This window comes from Tribolium castaneum, chromosome 6, assembly GCF_031307605.1.
Source record: "Tribolium castaneum strain GA2 chromosome 6, icTriCast1.1, whole genome shotgun sequence".
Lineage (NCBI taxonomy): Eukaryota > Metazoa > Arthropoda > Insecta > Coleoptera > Tenebrionidae > Tribolium > Tribolium castaneum.
The window spans coordinates 5,358,217-5,375,022 of NC_087399.1; the positions used below are offsets into that span (position 1 = coordinate 5,358,217).

General features: G+C 40.9%; 3 protein-coding genes across 7 annotated transcripts in view; all 3 read right to left on the reverse strand.

Moving 5' to 3' along the window:
* Positions 1–755: 755 nt before the first annotated feature.
* Dlg5 (Discs large 5) lies at positions 756–7,739 on the reverse strand. 2 transcript variants are annotated; one of them, XM_008198642.3, is made up of 10 exons: positions 7,596–7,739; positions 7,274–7,322; positions 7,097–7,218; positions 6,442–6,756; positions 5,643–5,833; positions 3,854–5,596; positions 2,694–3,673; positions 2,439–2,643; positions 2,110–2,375; positions 756–2,060 (listed from the first exon to the last, which is right to left on the reverse strand). In XM_008198642.3, the coding sequence occupies exons 2-10, from the start codon at positions 7,305–7,307 to the stop codon at positions 1,042–1,044; spliced, it is 4,875 nt and encodes a 1,624-aa protein (XP_008196864.1). In that variant the 5' UTR covers positions 7,308–7,322; positions 7,596–7,739; the 3' UTR covers positions 756–1,041. The 2 variants fall into 2 exon arrangements, with proteins under 2 accessions (XP_008196864.1, XP_015838231.1); XM_015982745.2 differs by having other exon boundaries at positions 7,274–7,340; positions 7,596–7,725.
* A 1,426-nt stretch (positions 7,740–9,165) lies between these two features.
* On the reverse strand, positions 9,166–10,587 carry LOC664183 (serine protease P74). The gene has a single exon (XM_970196.4). It carries the CDS (start codon positions 10,137–10,139, stop codon positions 9,273–9,275), a length of 867 nt encoding a protein of 288 aa, XP_975289.1. The 5' UTR covers positions 10,140–10,587; the 3' UTR covers positions 9,166–9,272.
* Positions 10,588–14,785: 4,198 nt separating this feature from the next.
* LOC100142139 (uncharacterized) overlaps positions 14,786–16,806 on the reverse strand; it is a 97,140-nt gene continuing 95,119 nt past the window's right edge. For all 4 annotated transcript variants that reach the window (XM_015982754.2, XM_064357248.1, XM_001815605.4 and 1 more), the window contains one exon: positions 14,786–16,008. In XM_015982754.2, coding sequence (XP_015838240.1) covers positions 14,911–16,008 — 1,098 coding nt within the window. In that variant the 3' untranslated portion in view covers positions 14,786–14,910. The remainder of the gene's footprint in view (positions 16,009–16,806) is intronic.

The window sequence follows — 16,806 nt, forward strand, 5'->3', positions numbered from 1 at the left end:
TTCCATACTTGTTATGTAAAATAGCAAAATACATTGTAAAAACTAAAGACAGAGAGACAGTAGTGATTTATAGTATGGTATTCAGCTGTATATCAATAATGCAATTTACGTTTCTAGAATTTATTTGAGATAAAAATCGACTTTATATTACTGTTAGAAAATTGTGGAATTTCAGCACAGCGGACACTTTTATATGTTTTATGATCATTGAGTCCATTTCCAATATTTTTGCTGCCCTCTAGGACTAAAGACAGAAAGTACAATGTGTAAAATACAGAAGCCTAAGAGTAACGGAAATTATTTTTGCTTTAGTTGTTCAGTGGTTGAGGGCTTTACGCTGAAGAGGGCCTCGGCAAAGCACGTTTTGTTCATAACTGGTCTTTCTACACATATAGGGTGAATTTGATAGTGTGCAAATATTTTAAAAGCTGATGGAAAATTTTTGCCGTAGGTATAAGTTTTCCTCTCGGCATTTTATAATACACACAGAGATAACCAAATAACTAGGTAAGCGTTTTTTAAAACGATTGAATTGTAAGTAGCCTACAACACATTTACGTTTTACTTGTTAACTATTAGCATTTTTTTAAGTAAATATTAATAATTCAGTCGTCAGGTCGCTCGTAAGTCATGAACTCATAACATGACATAACAGCTGCGTCCAGAGTTCCCAAAAATTTAAATCCACCACTGTGTGTCAATGATGATCTTTTAAATATTGTGCTGAGGATGGACTGGGAAATTTAAAAGTGAAATAATGTTTGAAACATTTATTTTCTTTAAAAGAAATATAAGAACAATAAAATAATCACAGTAAAGAAACAATATACAACCACCTTAGATTACCTAAACTGTATATGTACAATATAATAAAGTCAAAAAATAAAATATAAAATACTGATTAACAGTGCGAGCTAAAACAGTTATAAATTTAACAAAACTGCTGATTATGTATCCTGTAAATTCAAGCAAAACTAATTATCAAGTATGAGTACAAATGTTATAAAAGTGAAAAATAGGCACATATTTAATTGACATGAATCAGCCGACCGGAACCCACTGACTCTTCCTATGTTCCGCATCAACGGCGGCTTTAACCTGAGCACAAACATGTGCCACATTCGCTCCAGCTGCTACAACAGCGGTCACCAAATGCCGGTACTCAGCTTCAAGTTTATGCCCATGCTCGAACATCTCCTTCGCTGCTTTGCCCGACAACTTATCCAAGCTGTACCTCAGGGCGTCCTTCACCTCCCGGATTTGCTTGGTACTCTTGAACTTGATGAGGAGTACCACCGGGTATATACCATGCCGATGGAGCCGCTCGACACTGCTTGCCGCCACGTCCAACATACAATGGAGGTGAGCTCTGGAGACTTGCCTCACTGCGGCCACAGTGACGCACTCCCAGCAGCTCCCCCGTCGGCGGTACTCCACCAGGTGGCCATCGGCCAACTCCCGGTCAAGCTGCGCCTGGGAGCAGCGCCGGGTCTCTGCAGGTGCCCGCCCGAACTCATCCGGGAAATCACTCACTAATTTATCCACCACACATTCGGCCAAAGGGCCCAGCACCAAAACCGGCCGAAACTCGGGGAAAGGCAGCCTCTCCACGCGCTGGTAAGCCGGGGGAGGCGCCGGCTCCTCGTGCAAAGACCCGCCGTCGGAGTACCACCCAGGTCCCGCGAGGCTGCAAAAACTGGCCAGTTCTTTCGAATGGCGTTGGTGCTTTTTCCGCCGGAAGAAACTCCGACGGGCTATGGACGATCCGACCGAAACCGGGCGTCCGGTTTGGTCCAAATCGGCACCTCTCCGTAGGAGCATCTCCTCCTCAACCTTATATTTACTAGGGATCACTCCGCACTGCTGGCGGCGACCCTCATTATCCAACCTCCAAGCACGCCATTGACCTGGAACTCCGTTAAACATCGTATTGTCGACATAGAGGACATCGTCTTTGGCAAAAGCGAGTTGAGGTGGTTCCGTGTGTTCGTTTCCCGAGCGGTCGAAACCGCAACGGACGTACAAACTATCGCCCGGTTTGTCTTTGATTTCGTTGTATCCTAGAGAAAATCAGGCAATGAGGGCGGTTTGGTTATCTTGGTGACTTACTATCGATGCGGTAGTGGGCCGAAACGGTGACTTTATCGGCCGGTTTGGCCAATTCGTAGGCCGCTTCTTCGGCCGTGGCATTGCGGAGGTCGCTCCCGTTGTATTCCAGGATTTGGTCACCGGTGCGTAAACCGGCATGGTATGCTAGAGAATCGGGCTGGACCGAATGAATAAAAATGCCAGCGGCGTTGCCCCCGACTAGGGAAATCCCCAAATTGGACGTTTTCAGCGTCTCGATGTAGAGAAAACGGGGCTCATCATCGTCCCTATTATAACAAAAATTTATAACCGATTGTTGCGGAAAACGCAATAGTTAATAGAAGTAGTACCTGGAGCTGTTATTTTGCCTTTGTAGTGAGGAGGTCTGCTGCCCAACCCTTAATAACGAAGTGGGCGGTGGTAACTTAGTTATGCCAACTGGATGAGATTTTCGGATTTCCTTGGGCGAGTTACACGGTGTGGTTTCGCCATCACCTTCGTCGTCGTTTGAACTAGAGCCGGAACAAGAACCTGACCCTTCCAATTCGTTGTATTCTACAAGAACACAATTAAAAAATATTTCGGCGCCCCATTAAGTCCCTTACTATCAGGGCTGTATTGCACCAGCATAGTGATGGAATTCCCGCACTGTCGCAACACATTCGCCGCCAGGTTATACGTGGCGTTCCTCATATTAATCCCACACACCTCCAGCAGCTGGTCCCCGATTTGCAACCCCACGCGACTCGCTAAACTATTATCATTCACAGTTGACACAAAAATCCCGCCACTTTCGCGACAATTGATTTGAATTCCTAACGGTTCGTTCGATTTGTCGATGTGCACGCGTCGAAGTTCCCCCGGGAGCGGCTTATACTGGCCTCCGACCCACGAACAGCACTCTTTGCCGCTACTCCCGGCCTCGCCCGGGCTCAAAACTTCGACGTGAAAAATGGGCATGGGACTGCCCCGTTCCGAGCTGCGTTCTATACTCCCGGTACTGACTTTCGAAGTGATGCTCGGGTTCGAGGGCACTACGAATCGTTGGTTTTTCCGCGGAAACGTCCCTCCTTCCAGAAGATCCGTCTCTCGGTATGGCATCGGACCGGCGGGGTTGATTGCCTTGCGACTGGCGCCGTCTACCGAAGGACTGTGTGTGTGGTGGATCGAATGCTCGAAATCGACGTGAGGGTGTGGATGGAACGGGTAGTAAGTTCGAGGGGGCACCCAGAACTGGCTGTGGATGCGGCTGTGGGAAGTGGGGACGGAGCTGTTCCCTTGGGAAGACTCAGTGTGGCCGACGACACTGTCGCGATCACAGTCAAAGGCGTATTTCCCGAGCTTGTTTTTCTTGTAGTAGGTGTGGATGTCCTTATCGGCGTAGCGATGGACGGGGTAGTCGAGACTGTTGTCCGAGTTCATGTTGGCACTTAGGCGGTTTGATTGGGCTAAACGAAGTTTTTCGAAGGAATCCCCGGTGGTGCTAAAGTGGGAACCACCGCCGTCTACGCTTTTGTAGACGGAGTGGCGGTTGGTCGCCCGCGGACCCACCGAAGCTATGGGCAGTGGCACAGGAGTGGAGTTTCTAGCGAAAAAATTGTAATAGATACAATTAAGTTTCACTTATCTTCAAATTAAAAAAATACAAAACACTAATTCCGCGATAAAACCACTAAGCACGCTACTCTAAATGATAAGAAATCGTCTATTATGATTGATCATTTCATGGTAGTATTCCATGGTCTGGTTCAAGTTGGTTACCAACCTGTGATATTCGGCGCCTGCCTCCTTCAGCAAACTCAGAGGAGGCCGTTCCTTGTTGCGTACCACCACGGTACTTCCAAGGACTGGCTGAAGCAACGCCGTGGCTTTCGCCTTGGGCCAGGTTCCTCCATTCTTCTCCTGTTCCTTCGTCCCTCGTTTCGTTCGTTTCACAGTTCCGACGTTGGCATTCCCTCTATAACTGTCCAAAACCAAGTCCAGTTCGGCGATGGCTTGCTCCGGATCGGCCAATTCCAAAGGACTGGGCGAACTGTTCCGATACTTTTTCTTATCGTTATCTTTGGCATGACGTCTACCTCTCATCAGATCAATCTTCTCTTTAAACCACGCCCCGCCGTTGTTTTTCTCTTGCTGGTTGGAGAGATAATCGTGTTCGTCCGTCTGCGAGCTACGATTTTCGCGCTTGTGACGGCGGACAGGAGTGAAAACGTTGGGACACTCGGGGTGGCTTATCTTCAGCGCTGTGACGGTGATAACGTCGACGGAGTCGTCGTTAAGGACTCGCATGGCTTCATGGATGCTTTCTATATCATCCATTGATTTTTCGTTGATTCGGAGTATTCGGTCCCCGACTGAGAGACTCTTGTCTTTAGCGGCGAGACTCCCGTCGCTAATTCTACTAATGTAAACCCCGGTGTTTAGGGTAAGACCGTGGCAGCCAGGAACCAAACGAGCGGTATGAACCCATTTGGTCACCTGTGAAGCGATACTAGGTGAAGGGCTAGGCCCCCGTCGGCGTCTCCGACTAACCACGATTCTAGCCACAGGGAGACTAGCCCTAATAGCTTCAATGACCATCCGCCGTGAGACAGCACTACAATCGACATCGTTGACTCTGGAAATGCGATCGTTTGGTCGCAATTTCCCGTCGGCTATTCCGCCTTCCGCCACAGCAGCGACATACACAGCGCCGTCTCCCGGAAAATGGGGATCATCACGACCCCCAGCCAACTCTAATCCCAAATCAGACGCCCCGTCACAAGTCAACTCAACCTCCAATATCTCGGTACTGTCGTCAATATCGCTGAAATGATCGTCATCATGATCAACAATATGCGCCTCAAGCATCTCCTTTAAAGCCTTGACTTCCTTAAGGAGCTCGTTCCGTTGCTTCTTCAACGCGTCCGACTCCCGGAGCGATTCGGCAAGTTCCGAAACGGCCCGATCGCGTTCCTTCCGCATGTTATCACACAAAGTCCTTATGCTTTCGCGCTCTTGGACGATTTTATCACGCTCGGAAAAAGCCCAGTCCCTTCTCCCTTTCGACACTTCCGCCTCTTGGATGGCCTCCGATAACTCAGTCTGCGCCTTATCTAAACTCTTGCGTAGCGATTCCAACTCTTGATTGGCTTGGTCCAAATTATCAAGCCTTTGCCTTTGGCCAATCGTCCGCACGTCCGATTGGAGGGCATCCTTCCGACCCACATTTTCGCAAGGACCTCCCAACCCTTCCAAGTGCCGCGACCTCGTCTGCTCCCTCCGGCGATTATCGTCGTTGGAGGCCCCCAACTCGCCGAACTTTTCGCGAAGGTCGGCGCACTCCTTTAAGGCTTTATCGCGTTCGTAGAGGGCGCTTGCGATTTCGCGCCGGAGCGATTCTAACTGGTACCCAATTGCTTGTTTCTCGCCGACTAGTTCTTGGTTGTCGGCGTCCAACATTTTGCCCTTTTTCAGGGCTTGGGCCAAGTCGTCGCTCAATTTTTCCATTTCTTTGTGGACTTGGTCTCTGGAAAATGCAAGTTAGATGGTAAAGTTTTATAAGGGGGGCACACCTCTCGCTCATGACTAAAGTGTATTCGGCTAGAGTTGCGTTCCGTTCGTCGGTTAAGCGTTTCACTTCTTTGTTTGCTTTGATTTTTATTGCAACGATCTGCTTCTCGGCTTCCTCATATTGTTGTTGGACTTTCTGGTGGGCTTTGTAGTATTTGAGCACCTGTTGCTTCAAACTGTCGATCTCACGTTGCTAAAAAATTACATTTAGGGTAATCAAGGCTGCAAATTGCGGTTAACAAGGTGTGAATAAGAGAGTAAACAGTGACGAAAGACGGGAGATAACGTGATGTTTCTTTCCAAATAGCGTAGAATTTTTTAAATGTATTAAATAATTAATAAATGGAACAAAAACTTTCTAATTACACAACTGTAAAACATAATTTTAAATCGGGGAATTATTTATCACAAGTTGAGAAACGAGGTAGTGATTTACAAAGCATTTTATAGTCCAGTTACTTGACTAAGTTACATCGAATATAGACAATTCGTCATATACTTTCTTTTTATTGACAATAATTAATACTCATGTCCTTAAACAATATTAAAAGAGAAATAAAAAAACGCATTTCATTGAGAATTAATCAGAGCAGAACAGCTTCGGTTTTATACGTGAGCTGCAATTAAATTTGATTAAAAAAAAGAACTTCCTGAAAAGTTCTTTCCTTCCTGTAGAAAATATTGCAAATATTTCACATTCTTAGCCCCTTATTTTTTGCATTCTCTACTTTATTAATTCGTCATAATTTTTTTCCATGGCCAACTAAGCGACACAATCTTAATCCAAAAATAAATACATACTGCGTTGTTTCTTTCCTGTTCAAACTGCTTCGCTAACCGGTTATTCTCATCTTTTGCCAGTTCCAACTTTGATAAAGCCTGTGAATGTGAAATGTATAAAGAATCTGAATTTCCATTCTCTGCAAGCAAAACAACATCCTGCTGTTGTCGGTGCACCTCATTTAACTCTTTTCTTAATCTCTGATTTTCTTGTTCTAATCTCTGTTTTTCGCTTAACAATTCTGAGTATCTTGTTCTGAGAGAGGCCGAGTCTTGAGACGAGACTTCTAGCTGGTTCATTGCCGCTCTGTGTTGTTCCCTAAAGTAGTCCAGATCCTAAAAATGTTTTTTTTTCTCAAATGTTAAAACCTATAGTAAGTATTAATTAGCGAAAAAATAGTTCCTAGAACCGTTTATTTTTAAAGTAGCTTTCGTAGCGTTGCTATAACAGTAAATTGAAATAAAAATGTTGTTATTTTACAAAGTTCATGTTCCATGGCAACTAATAAAAATGTGGCAGCTTAGTGATAACAATAAAACACTATCGTGTTTTACGGTTAGAATTGCAAATTATTTATTTCGTTTGTAAAAGAATTGATAATTTTCAAATCATAGTAGTAGCGACAGTAAAAAATACAATAGAAAAAAGCTATTTTTTTTTCATCAAAAGTCTTACATTGAGAGCATGATCGCAACGTCTTCTCGAGTTGCTTAATTCACTGTTAGCTTTTTCGTATTGTTGTTTGAGTGTGTCATAGTCTCTTGAAGCATTTATGCTTAAGTTTCTCGGCGAAGTACCTGCAAAATAATAAGTTCTAAAATGTATATTTTAGAAGAAATTGACAACTCTTACCATTGCTTCCACTACCATCGCTATTTGACGCCATCACACCCTCAGGATGCTACAAATTTACCAAAGACTATAAAATATCTCAAGATAATTTTCAATATTCTGATAAAAAAATCACTCCAATTAGATGATACACAAAATGATGCTGAAGCACGTTATTCGTCAAAGTGGAACAAAATAATTAAAATCACAAAGCATCTTGCATTTTTCCATAAAATAAGAAATACTTCCTACAGTCATTTTGGGATTAACGGTAAATCAGCACTTTTTGGGTATTTCTTTTTTGGGTGGGTTACGTAACAATGCCAACATTTCAGGGACTTACCCGTGAATTCACGAATCATCACATTTGGTTATTCCTAATTTAATTTAAAATTTAACTACTAACCACCATCTTTACTGCTACTTCGTCTTTTACCATGGAGTGTCAACACATCGGCATCTTGAAAGAGAACGCATGCGCTTCTGCGGGTAAAAGTCCCATTTAATGGCTGAAATTTGGTTACGCAGTTGGAGAAAGTAAGCAAGTTGCTCTACAGCAACATACAATATAGCATATTTCAAATAGCTAATAATTCTTTTCATTTGGCTTTATTTTGATACCTGATGATTTACTTTTTTAATACTGAAGCAAGCAAGCTGAGGCAGTGTTAAAATATTCATTCTGCTTCAACAATATTGGAAAAGGGACACGATGAAGACAATATTCAGTAAATAATCTTGTCATTCATGGCAGCTTTTGAACATAGTATATTTTTTAACGTTAAAAAGCTACCACACTAACTGGTAAAACAATAAAAAAATCAAAGAAAAGACGTTACATAATACTTTATACTAGAGTTGTTGCACCGTTAAGTAAAACACACTAATATGTATTAACGTTTAAAATTGATTTATAAAAAACCATTGTTCATGACCTACGAAGGAAACATTTTTATTATGTAATACTACATAGTCAGGCAACCAATAATACACAAGAGACGCCCAGAAAAACGATCTGATTTGAATCTCTACACAATTATATGCACATTATTTCAAACTGTACAATTAAAATTAATAATAAATAATTAAATTTAATTTAAAATTAAAATTAATTAAGGTCCGTTATTTTACTTTTCAGTACTCATAAGGCATTCTTTTAGTATTATTAAAATGTGCATGTGTATGTGCACAGTATTTCAAATATTTATTATACCACGAGTATAAAAAACTTAAATTCCAGAATATTTAAGTCGTTAAAAAATTAAAAAACATTAAAATACACAGTTTAAAAAAATGACAAATACTTGTAGGTTGTTAATACGAATTATAAAAAATAAGAAAGATATTATAGGAGATAACAAATGGACATCAACGTGTCTTTTTTTATCAAAAATAACATTTATCCGAGGTTCAATAAAATGCGTGCAAAAGCGAAAACTCTGAACTCATAAGATTATTTTTTAGAGTCATTTTATGCATAGTGTGATTTAGCTTAGATTGCTAAGATTGGCGAAACTGAAAGTCCAAATATACTAAAAAAAGTGTTTAATAAGCATTTGAAAACCCAAGCATTTTTTATGTAAACATAGAAATCAACTCAAAAAAATATTCTTTTGCAAAGTTTCAATAAGTGTTCAGCTTTCAGCAAAACTCAGCCTCCTAATAAAATATGCATGTCATTCAAATAAATAACCAGCTTCATTTTCTTTATTACTTAAAATAAAACACAGAGGAACTTTAATGGATCCCCAGTAAATTGGCAAACAGCCGTTTCACTGTACATTTATGTTCATATTAGTAACGAAAAAAGTTAACATGTTAACATAATGTAGATACTTTTACAACATATTTCTTCGTTGTCGATAAAATTCATAACATAATTTGTCTACTTTTTATTAAAAAAAATACACGTAAAGAATGAAATATTCTTTATTTAAAGTTGTATTTACACAATGATTAAAACTAAAATAAATTCGTAATCACAAGTAACAATGTGCTACTCATATTTTGAAAAATTTCCTTAAAAGTTATAATCAACGCCTAACTGCCTCGCACAGTCTCTAATCCATGGTAAAAAGCTCGCCACTCTTGTATAAACTCCCGGTCTATCTTTCTTGGCACATCCATCACCCCAAGATACAATTCCCGTCAGTTCATGTCGGCCATCTCTTTCACAAACCAACGGCCCGCCAGAGTCCCCACCGCAAGCGTCAATTCCCCCTCGCAAATGCCCCGCACACAGCATCGAATCCAAAATGGGCTGCTGTCTTCCTCCATAAATCCCATCCTTTCGACAGGTCTCCAGGGAAAGAAGTGGCACCGCAGCCGACCTCAAAACCGGCGACAGCCTATCCGGCGCCTTCGGGTCACTAGCCCCCCATCCAGACACCTCGCACCAGGTGCCCGGCGGCGGCGAATCGTACGCAAAACACGCCGGCTTCACCAGGAAGTTGAAGTCGAGTCCAGGATCGGCCAGCAGCAGCACGGCGATGTCGTGGCTGTAGGGCCCCAGCTTGCGGAAATCGGGGTGTTGCACGGCCCGTTCCACCCGGAGCGTCTGCTCGAAGGGCGCCGTCCCCGGGGGCCCGTGCGCCCCCGCCACGGCCACCAGCCCCTCGGCCCAGCAGTGCGCGGCGGTGAGCACCAGGCGGCGGGCGATGAGCGCGCCCCCACACTGGTGGCGCTGCCCCAGCCGCAGCTCCACCTGCCAGGGGACGGCGCCGTAAGGCGGCTCCTCGCCGCCCACCACGCGCGGCTCGCGCTCCGGCCGCCAGGGGACGGCGCGCCGCCCGCACGAATCGGCCGGGAACTTGGGGAAGCCCCCGCTGCGCCCCAGGAGGCCGCGCGTCGAAGAAGCGCAGAGCACGACGGCCACCGCGAGGAGCATCGCGCACGTATGGGGATCCGGGCCAGCGGGTGAGGTTTTATGGCCTGTACGCCCACCACCGAAATCGCCGCCGAGGCTTGCGGAAACTTCTGGTGCACTTGGGAAACTGGGCCGAAGCGGCGCGACCTCCCGATTGTTGTTACGGTTATTATGTCATAGGATCCCGCACACGGTGACTTTTTAATTGCGCAGTGGCCCACATCGATGCCCATGTCACCTTGGCCGCGACGCCCAGAAGCACTTTCCCCTGTGACACACTTACAGGATGTTATTATTGAAAGCGAAACGATGATTTCGTGCCGGGTCAACGCCAAAACCAGAAGAGACACAAGACGCCGATCGAAAGTTATACAGGGTGTGTCAAAAGACAACAGACTTTACTTTCTTTACGCTACTTCCTTGAAGTCTACACCGAAGTTTAGTAAACACCCCGTTTTTCAAAAAATTTCGAACGCAGTTTAGGATTCTAATAAAAAAATATTTGTTTTGTCACCTCGTTTTTACAACTTCAACTGCGTCAGTAACCAACAAAATATATGATTTGTCCGAGAATTTTCTTCATGAGCATCTATATTATACTTTAATTGAAAATTTGAAACAGTTTGCCAATCCAAAATTAACTGGAAAAACCTTTGATAGAAGAGGCCCGAAGTCCACATTATTTTCAAGTTAGCATTCTAAAGTTACAGTTTATTTAGCAATTATTTAGAATCCAAGATGAAGAAAAAACAATTCGAGCTAATATTGGAAGGATTCAAATGAAAAGGTCTTTGAAATCAGATATATAAAAGAGTTGAACTTAAAAAAAATCTGTTCAGTGTTGCTACGGACGTTTTTTTTATTAAAATTTATAAAGCTTGCTTTTGTGATCAACGATGTTATTAAATAATAATAATAATAATAAAAATTAAAAATATTTAAAAAGCCTTATCCAGGTTCTCCTCCCGCCTTTGTCTGTATTTATGGCAATAGTGTGTAGAATTTCTGTTGCAACAACTACTATCAAAGTTTACTCAATTTTTAAGCCACAATAAGAACAAGAATTTTTTTACTGTAGCGAATGTGTACTGATATTTTTTCTCTAAAAATGTTTTTGAAGCAATGAAATTCATTCTTTCATTCTATAAAAGAAATTTAATTCTTTATTTAAATTTTGGAAACATGGGCCATTGCATCGAAGACGAAAACTAGTTTCGTGGGAAGGGCTAGCGCCGGTTTACCGTCTCATTTGTTCCAAGAATGCGTATTTGACCAATAAAAATACAGGAATTACCTCCAACCTGTTTATCTACCGCACAAAAAAGTGCAAGTGCTTGTCATTGGATACTGATGAACTAACGCACACCCGACAGTAAGACAGACCAATCACAAGGCGTCTCAAAAGTTGGCGATAAATGTCCGATTATTTTAAATATCGACTGATTTTTCCAAAATTAACCAGACTTTCACTAACCGTATTCGTCTTGGAAATTCAAAATTTTATAAAAAGTGAATTGGTCAAGTTGCGGAATTAAGTCCTATTCATATAAATATATTAGTTAGAAAATACCTGACTGGAAATTGGGAAATAGTTGGTGAATCCAACTCGTGCATGCCTTTTTTCTGTCTCTGATAAGAGTCAAATTTTTTCTGCAAGCTGTTATCACTGTTATTTTATTAGTGAAATTACTGTATTTACACCGTTTTTCACTCCATCTTCCTTTAACGAAATTATTTTTGCTTTTCTCGAATACAGTTTCAACGCTCGTAATAAATGCAAAGATGATATTAACCGACATTAATTCGGAACAAATTCGATAATAAATAAAAAAAGCAAAATTTGAAGACATCTCATTGCTGAAAACCTCGCTGAAAACTAAAAATTCGTAGATATCAGAATTTTAACGGAAACGTAATGAAAAGTTTAAGTTTAAAGTCAAATAAACCCAAAAAATAAAAACTCAGGGCCAGTTTATAGAATGTGAAATTATAAAATCTGCGATCAGCGACTGAATGTGAGCATCATTAGTTCAATTTGGACACGTGATTAGTTAATAAAAGAAATAAAAAAAATCTTCAAGAAGAAATATTTATAGTCCTGTGGTTTTGACGATAATAAGTTACAATCATTGGAAAGTAAGAAAAAAAAATTGCTGTGGATAGTAACAGTGTAGCTTGCCTTATGAATAAATGATTCAATTTGTTCACTCGCCCAAGCATAATTTTTTGCGAAAATATGTTTCCTTAATCTGTAGCGAAACGTTTTGTCGTTTCGTCTTCCGAAATGCTGGATAAATACAATAAAAGAGCGTGAAACAAAGCGCCGAATTATAATATTATTCGGCGGTGAAAATGTAATCCGTGACTTATGGCGCAGTCTGTATATCTTAATCTCCACCGCACTTCCTGCTTTTCTTTCCTTTCCCCGATTCTCTCGCATTAACACCGATTCGATCACACATCTAGCACAGCCCATCTCGCCCACGAGATCTTATTAAAATTTTTGTTTTTTATCTCGTTAAACGACCACCGAAAATTCTTAAAGCGAAACTTATTGCGAGAAGACAAGAGGGCGTATGACCAGCATTCTCGTGCCTCGCATTGTTTCGACGAAATCGATTTCGAGAGCGGAACCAAATGACTTGCAGTTTCAATCTTCGGCACCACATACAAATAACTAACGTTTCATTAAAGCTTGATTTAGTGCCTTCATTTTACACACAACACTCGGATTACTCTATCCGATATCTATCCATGACACGTTTTTGGATCATCTCCTCCTTCGGGACCAAATCAGCAAAACATTCAAAATTATGTTTTCTAGAACGGAGAGGTGACATCACAAATTGTGGTTACCTAATTTTATCATGCCGATAACAACTTTCATCCTTTAATTTATTTGTATAAAATTATATTGCTTTTTACTCTTTTTTGGAAAGTGGGCACATTGCGAGAGATATTATTATAATTCCTGCTTTTCGAACAACGAAACATATTTTTTCCCACATTGGGTTTCCCAGTAATTTACTTCGGTGGCTTCGCTAATTTAATAGGACATTAACTGCAGTTTAGAAATAACGAAAATTTATTGCTGCAGTAATCTTATTTTAGTATTTTACTGCCGAGTCACAAACGTCAAACATTTTGTTTAATGCAGAGTTCGCCAGGTAAGTTCAAACCTATGTCATGCAGTTTTATGTCGAAAAGCATTTTCTTCATGAATTTAAAGTTTAGAGTCTTGGAATAAATTTAACTACAAATGAAAAGTTTTCCAGTATTAGTTTTCGGTTCATTCTTTCTGTCACCGAATAAAAGCTTGTTTTACGAGCAAACAAAGCTGCGTAAACTCATTGTTGACATGTCGATACCAATTAACACTAATTTTTATTTGAAACTTATTGTTTGTCGACAATAATTTCTGGGTCAAAAAAACAAGCGAAACCGAGAACTGGTAATTATTGGCAATTAAAATCAAAACTAGGTGAAAAGAGTGGTAAAGTACCAGACACAATGAGGATAATGAATTCCATAAAATTATGGAAAATCAATACTTATTTAAATAAATAAAAATACTCTACAAAAATTGGGAATTTACGCCAGTGTAATTAGCCAACACGTTTTCAATTACACAGACGTCTGCATATGTATTAAATATTTTTGTATTTGTCATTCGCTTATTGCGTTTATTTTTAATTAATAATTTAAAATATCAAACAGTGGAGTAGTTAATTACTCTTCCAGTCGCATGCTTTTGCATTCGATTCATACACCTGGCGTGGAATTGGAAAGCAATTTTAAATTGTTCATAAAAAATGTTTTGTAGGTAATTAACAATAAATTGAATTGATTCACGCGCACAAAAAATTGGATCAAATATTGCCATTTTACAGGCGATGCATAGTTTTCCTTTGATTTGGTTATTAATTAACGAACGCATCACTGTGATAAAAAATTATAAATTGATTAGCTGCAAACACTGTTTTACCAATACCTTCCAACTTACAAGGTGAGTCTGTTGGAAGTATAGTTTTAATATCACACTATTGAGCGTCTGCTATAAAATAATTAAATAAGTAAAAATGAAAAATGGGTAATTTTGTGGGTAACATAATGTTTTTACGTATTTTTGGCACAAAATCTCATTTAAAACAACATTTTGATAATTTAATTAATTGATTAATATAATTTACTACTCGAATGAACTTCGAAATCACAAAATGAGGGTATTAATGAAAAATCATTGACATTAACAAACGGCCAACGAAAAAAGTAGGTTGCATTTTCCAATTTTTTTTTTCCTAATAAAACTACAAATCACCTGAATGCGCTTGTATTCTTTTTTAATTACATATTAGATTAATATTATCTTAGATATAATACGATAAACTCACCTGATGTGAAATCCAAAGACCTCAAAGCATTATTTATACAAGAACCAGAAAAAGTAAAGTTGTTGATGAATAATGATGTCTTCTGATGTGATAATAAGTGTTAAAAACAAAGTGTTGTTGCAGCTTAATGGAGTCAATTGAAACATTGTGGCACAAAAAGCTTGCTGAGCAAGGCACTTGAATACTGACGAGATGGCTAGACTTGTAAAGCTGCAATGTTATTACCGCAAACGTCTTGCTCTTTGTTTTTCCCGGCGTGCGAAAAATGGAAAACCGTTTCATTGTTCAATGAATAATTTATTATAAAGTCATAATTTTATACAGAAAATGATTACATGTATAGTTTAATCATATAATGTTGTACTAGATACTGTTAATATTTATTGCTTCCTATTTATAGACTAGTTATGCCGTTCCTCGGGAACGGGTGCGATGAGCCTCTGCAGACTGAGATATTCGTTCCCCGAGCGGGGTCTGAGCGTGCAGCTCGGCGGCGGCGCTTCGTTGGAGCTGTGTGAGGACAAGGACAGCGTTTCGAAGTAATCGGACATGTCGGAAGTACCACTGCTGGTCGATCCCGACGGACAGACCGGAACCTCCGCCTCGGCACTGGCGGACTTTCCTTCAGCCTTATTAAATTGAAAGCTCAAATCCCGGAGCGGGTCTGAAGATTTCGAACGTCGAGGTAAAGTGGAGACGGTGCATAATTGCGCCTTGCGAGGTAACTCAAAGACTCCGGAATCGTTGGAACTCGACGAGTCCCGATTGGATTTGCACGGAACGGACAGGGACCTTCTCACAGCTACGGACTGGACGCAATGACACGGAGAAGTTTCAGTCTCTTCGCAGCGGCTGGAATCAGCCGAATTTGATCGTCGTCGCTTCAAATCTAGATTATCAGTCGAGTCGAGCAGTTGCTTTCGTTGATAGACGTTCGCGTGCAGCATGGCCGAGCCCGAGGGCTTGTTGGAGCGGTCCAGGGCCGGCGCCAGGTTGGGGTTGCTGTTGGAGAGCGCCTTCCCCAGGCGCTGCTTCACAGCCGGGGACATGGGGATGTAGCCAGGGTGCGGCGCCGGCTTGCTGGCGGAGGGCTCCATCATGAGGTAGTCGTCTTGAGCGTGGCCGCATTTGCTGCACAGAGCGCGCGCTTTTTCCACGATTTCTTTGCTGTTTTCGTACAGTTTGAGAGTTTGAGCAAATTCCATGTTTTCGTAATTGGAAGAAGTAGGAACAGTGGGGGCCGACATGGGAGCTATGTTGGCGTAGTTGGCAGCTGTGGGTTGATTGCGTTGACATTTTTTACTCCTGTCAACTGTGGCATAAAGGGCGTTTATGTCTTCATCTCCAGACCAGCACGACATGAGACGTTGACAAACGCACGGCCTTTCCGGCTCGGGCTGGCGGACGCGGATTATACAACCGCACGGTTTGTGGACTGTGTCGAATAAACATTCTTTCAGCTTGCGAGGCGTGTCGTAATGCTCGTCCAATTTTGACTCCTGCAAAAAATCACATTAATCCCACCAAAGAATGGTACAACTCATTTTGTACTAGGCGGAAAAGCGGAAGCGGAATTGCCGAAGTACTTTATCAGAGGAGTGTGGAATTTAATGCTTGCAAATTTTTTAATACTCTTCCTGATGTGTACAAAGAGATAATTATTTATTTAAAAACCAACTTAAAAAAAATTGCCACAAAAAAATTGCTATACTCTAAACGAATTCTTTCTCTAATGTTACATTTGTGTGTCTTTATACAGCCATTATATTATTTTATTATATGTCTACTGACAATAGCATTATACATTTAAGCAATTATCTGTATTATGAAATAAAAATTATTATTACTATTATTATTATTATCACCCACAAACAATTCCCTACTTTACTAAAATTTTTACAAAAATCAACGTAAGCAACTGAAATTTAGTTAATTAGCTTCAGTAAATTGATTTTTTTGTGCCTAAAATCTTATAATCTGGACAGATAGTACAGTTGTTAAAAAATGACTGTACAGTGAAATTTCCCTCAAGGGATATCTCCGAGTTAGGGACACTTCTTCACAACGGACATTTTTGTAAGAATGTAACAAAACCAGTATTAAAATTTCCACCCCCCATTAGAGGACACCTCTCTACAACGGACAATTAAAAATTCCCCTTCGGTGTCTGTTGTTGCGAGGTTTTACTGTATTTGACGCAAACAAAAAAATAATTAAGGCAGATAGTTATGAACTAGTCAAATTTAAATTATAATAAAACCGTTTGGAGCCGACATTATATAAAGCTCAAAGCTTCT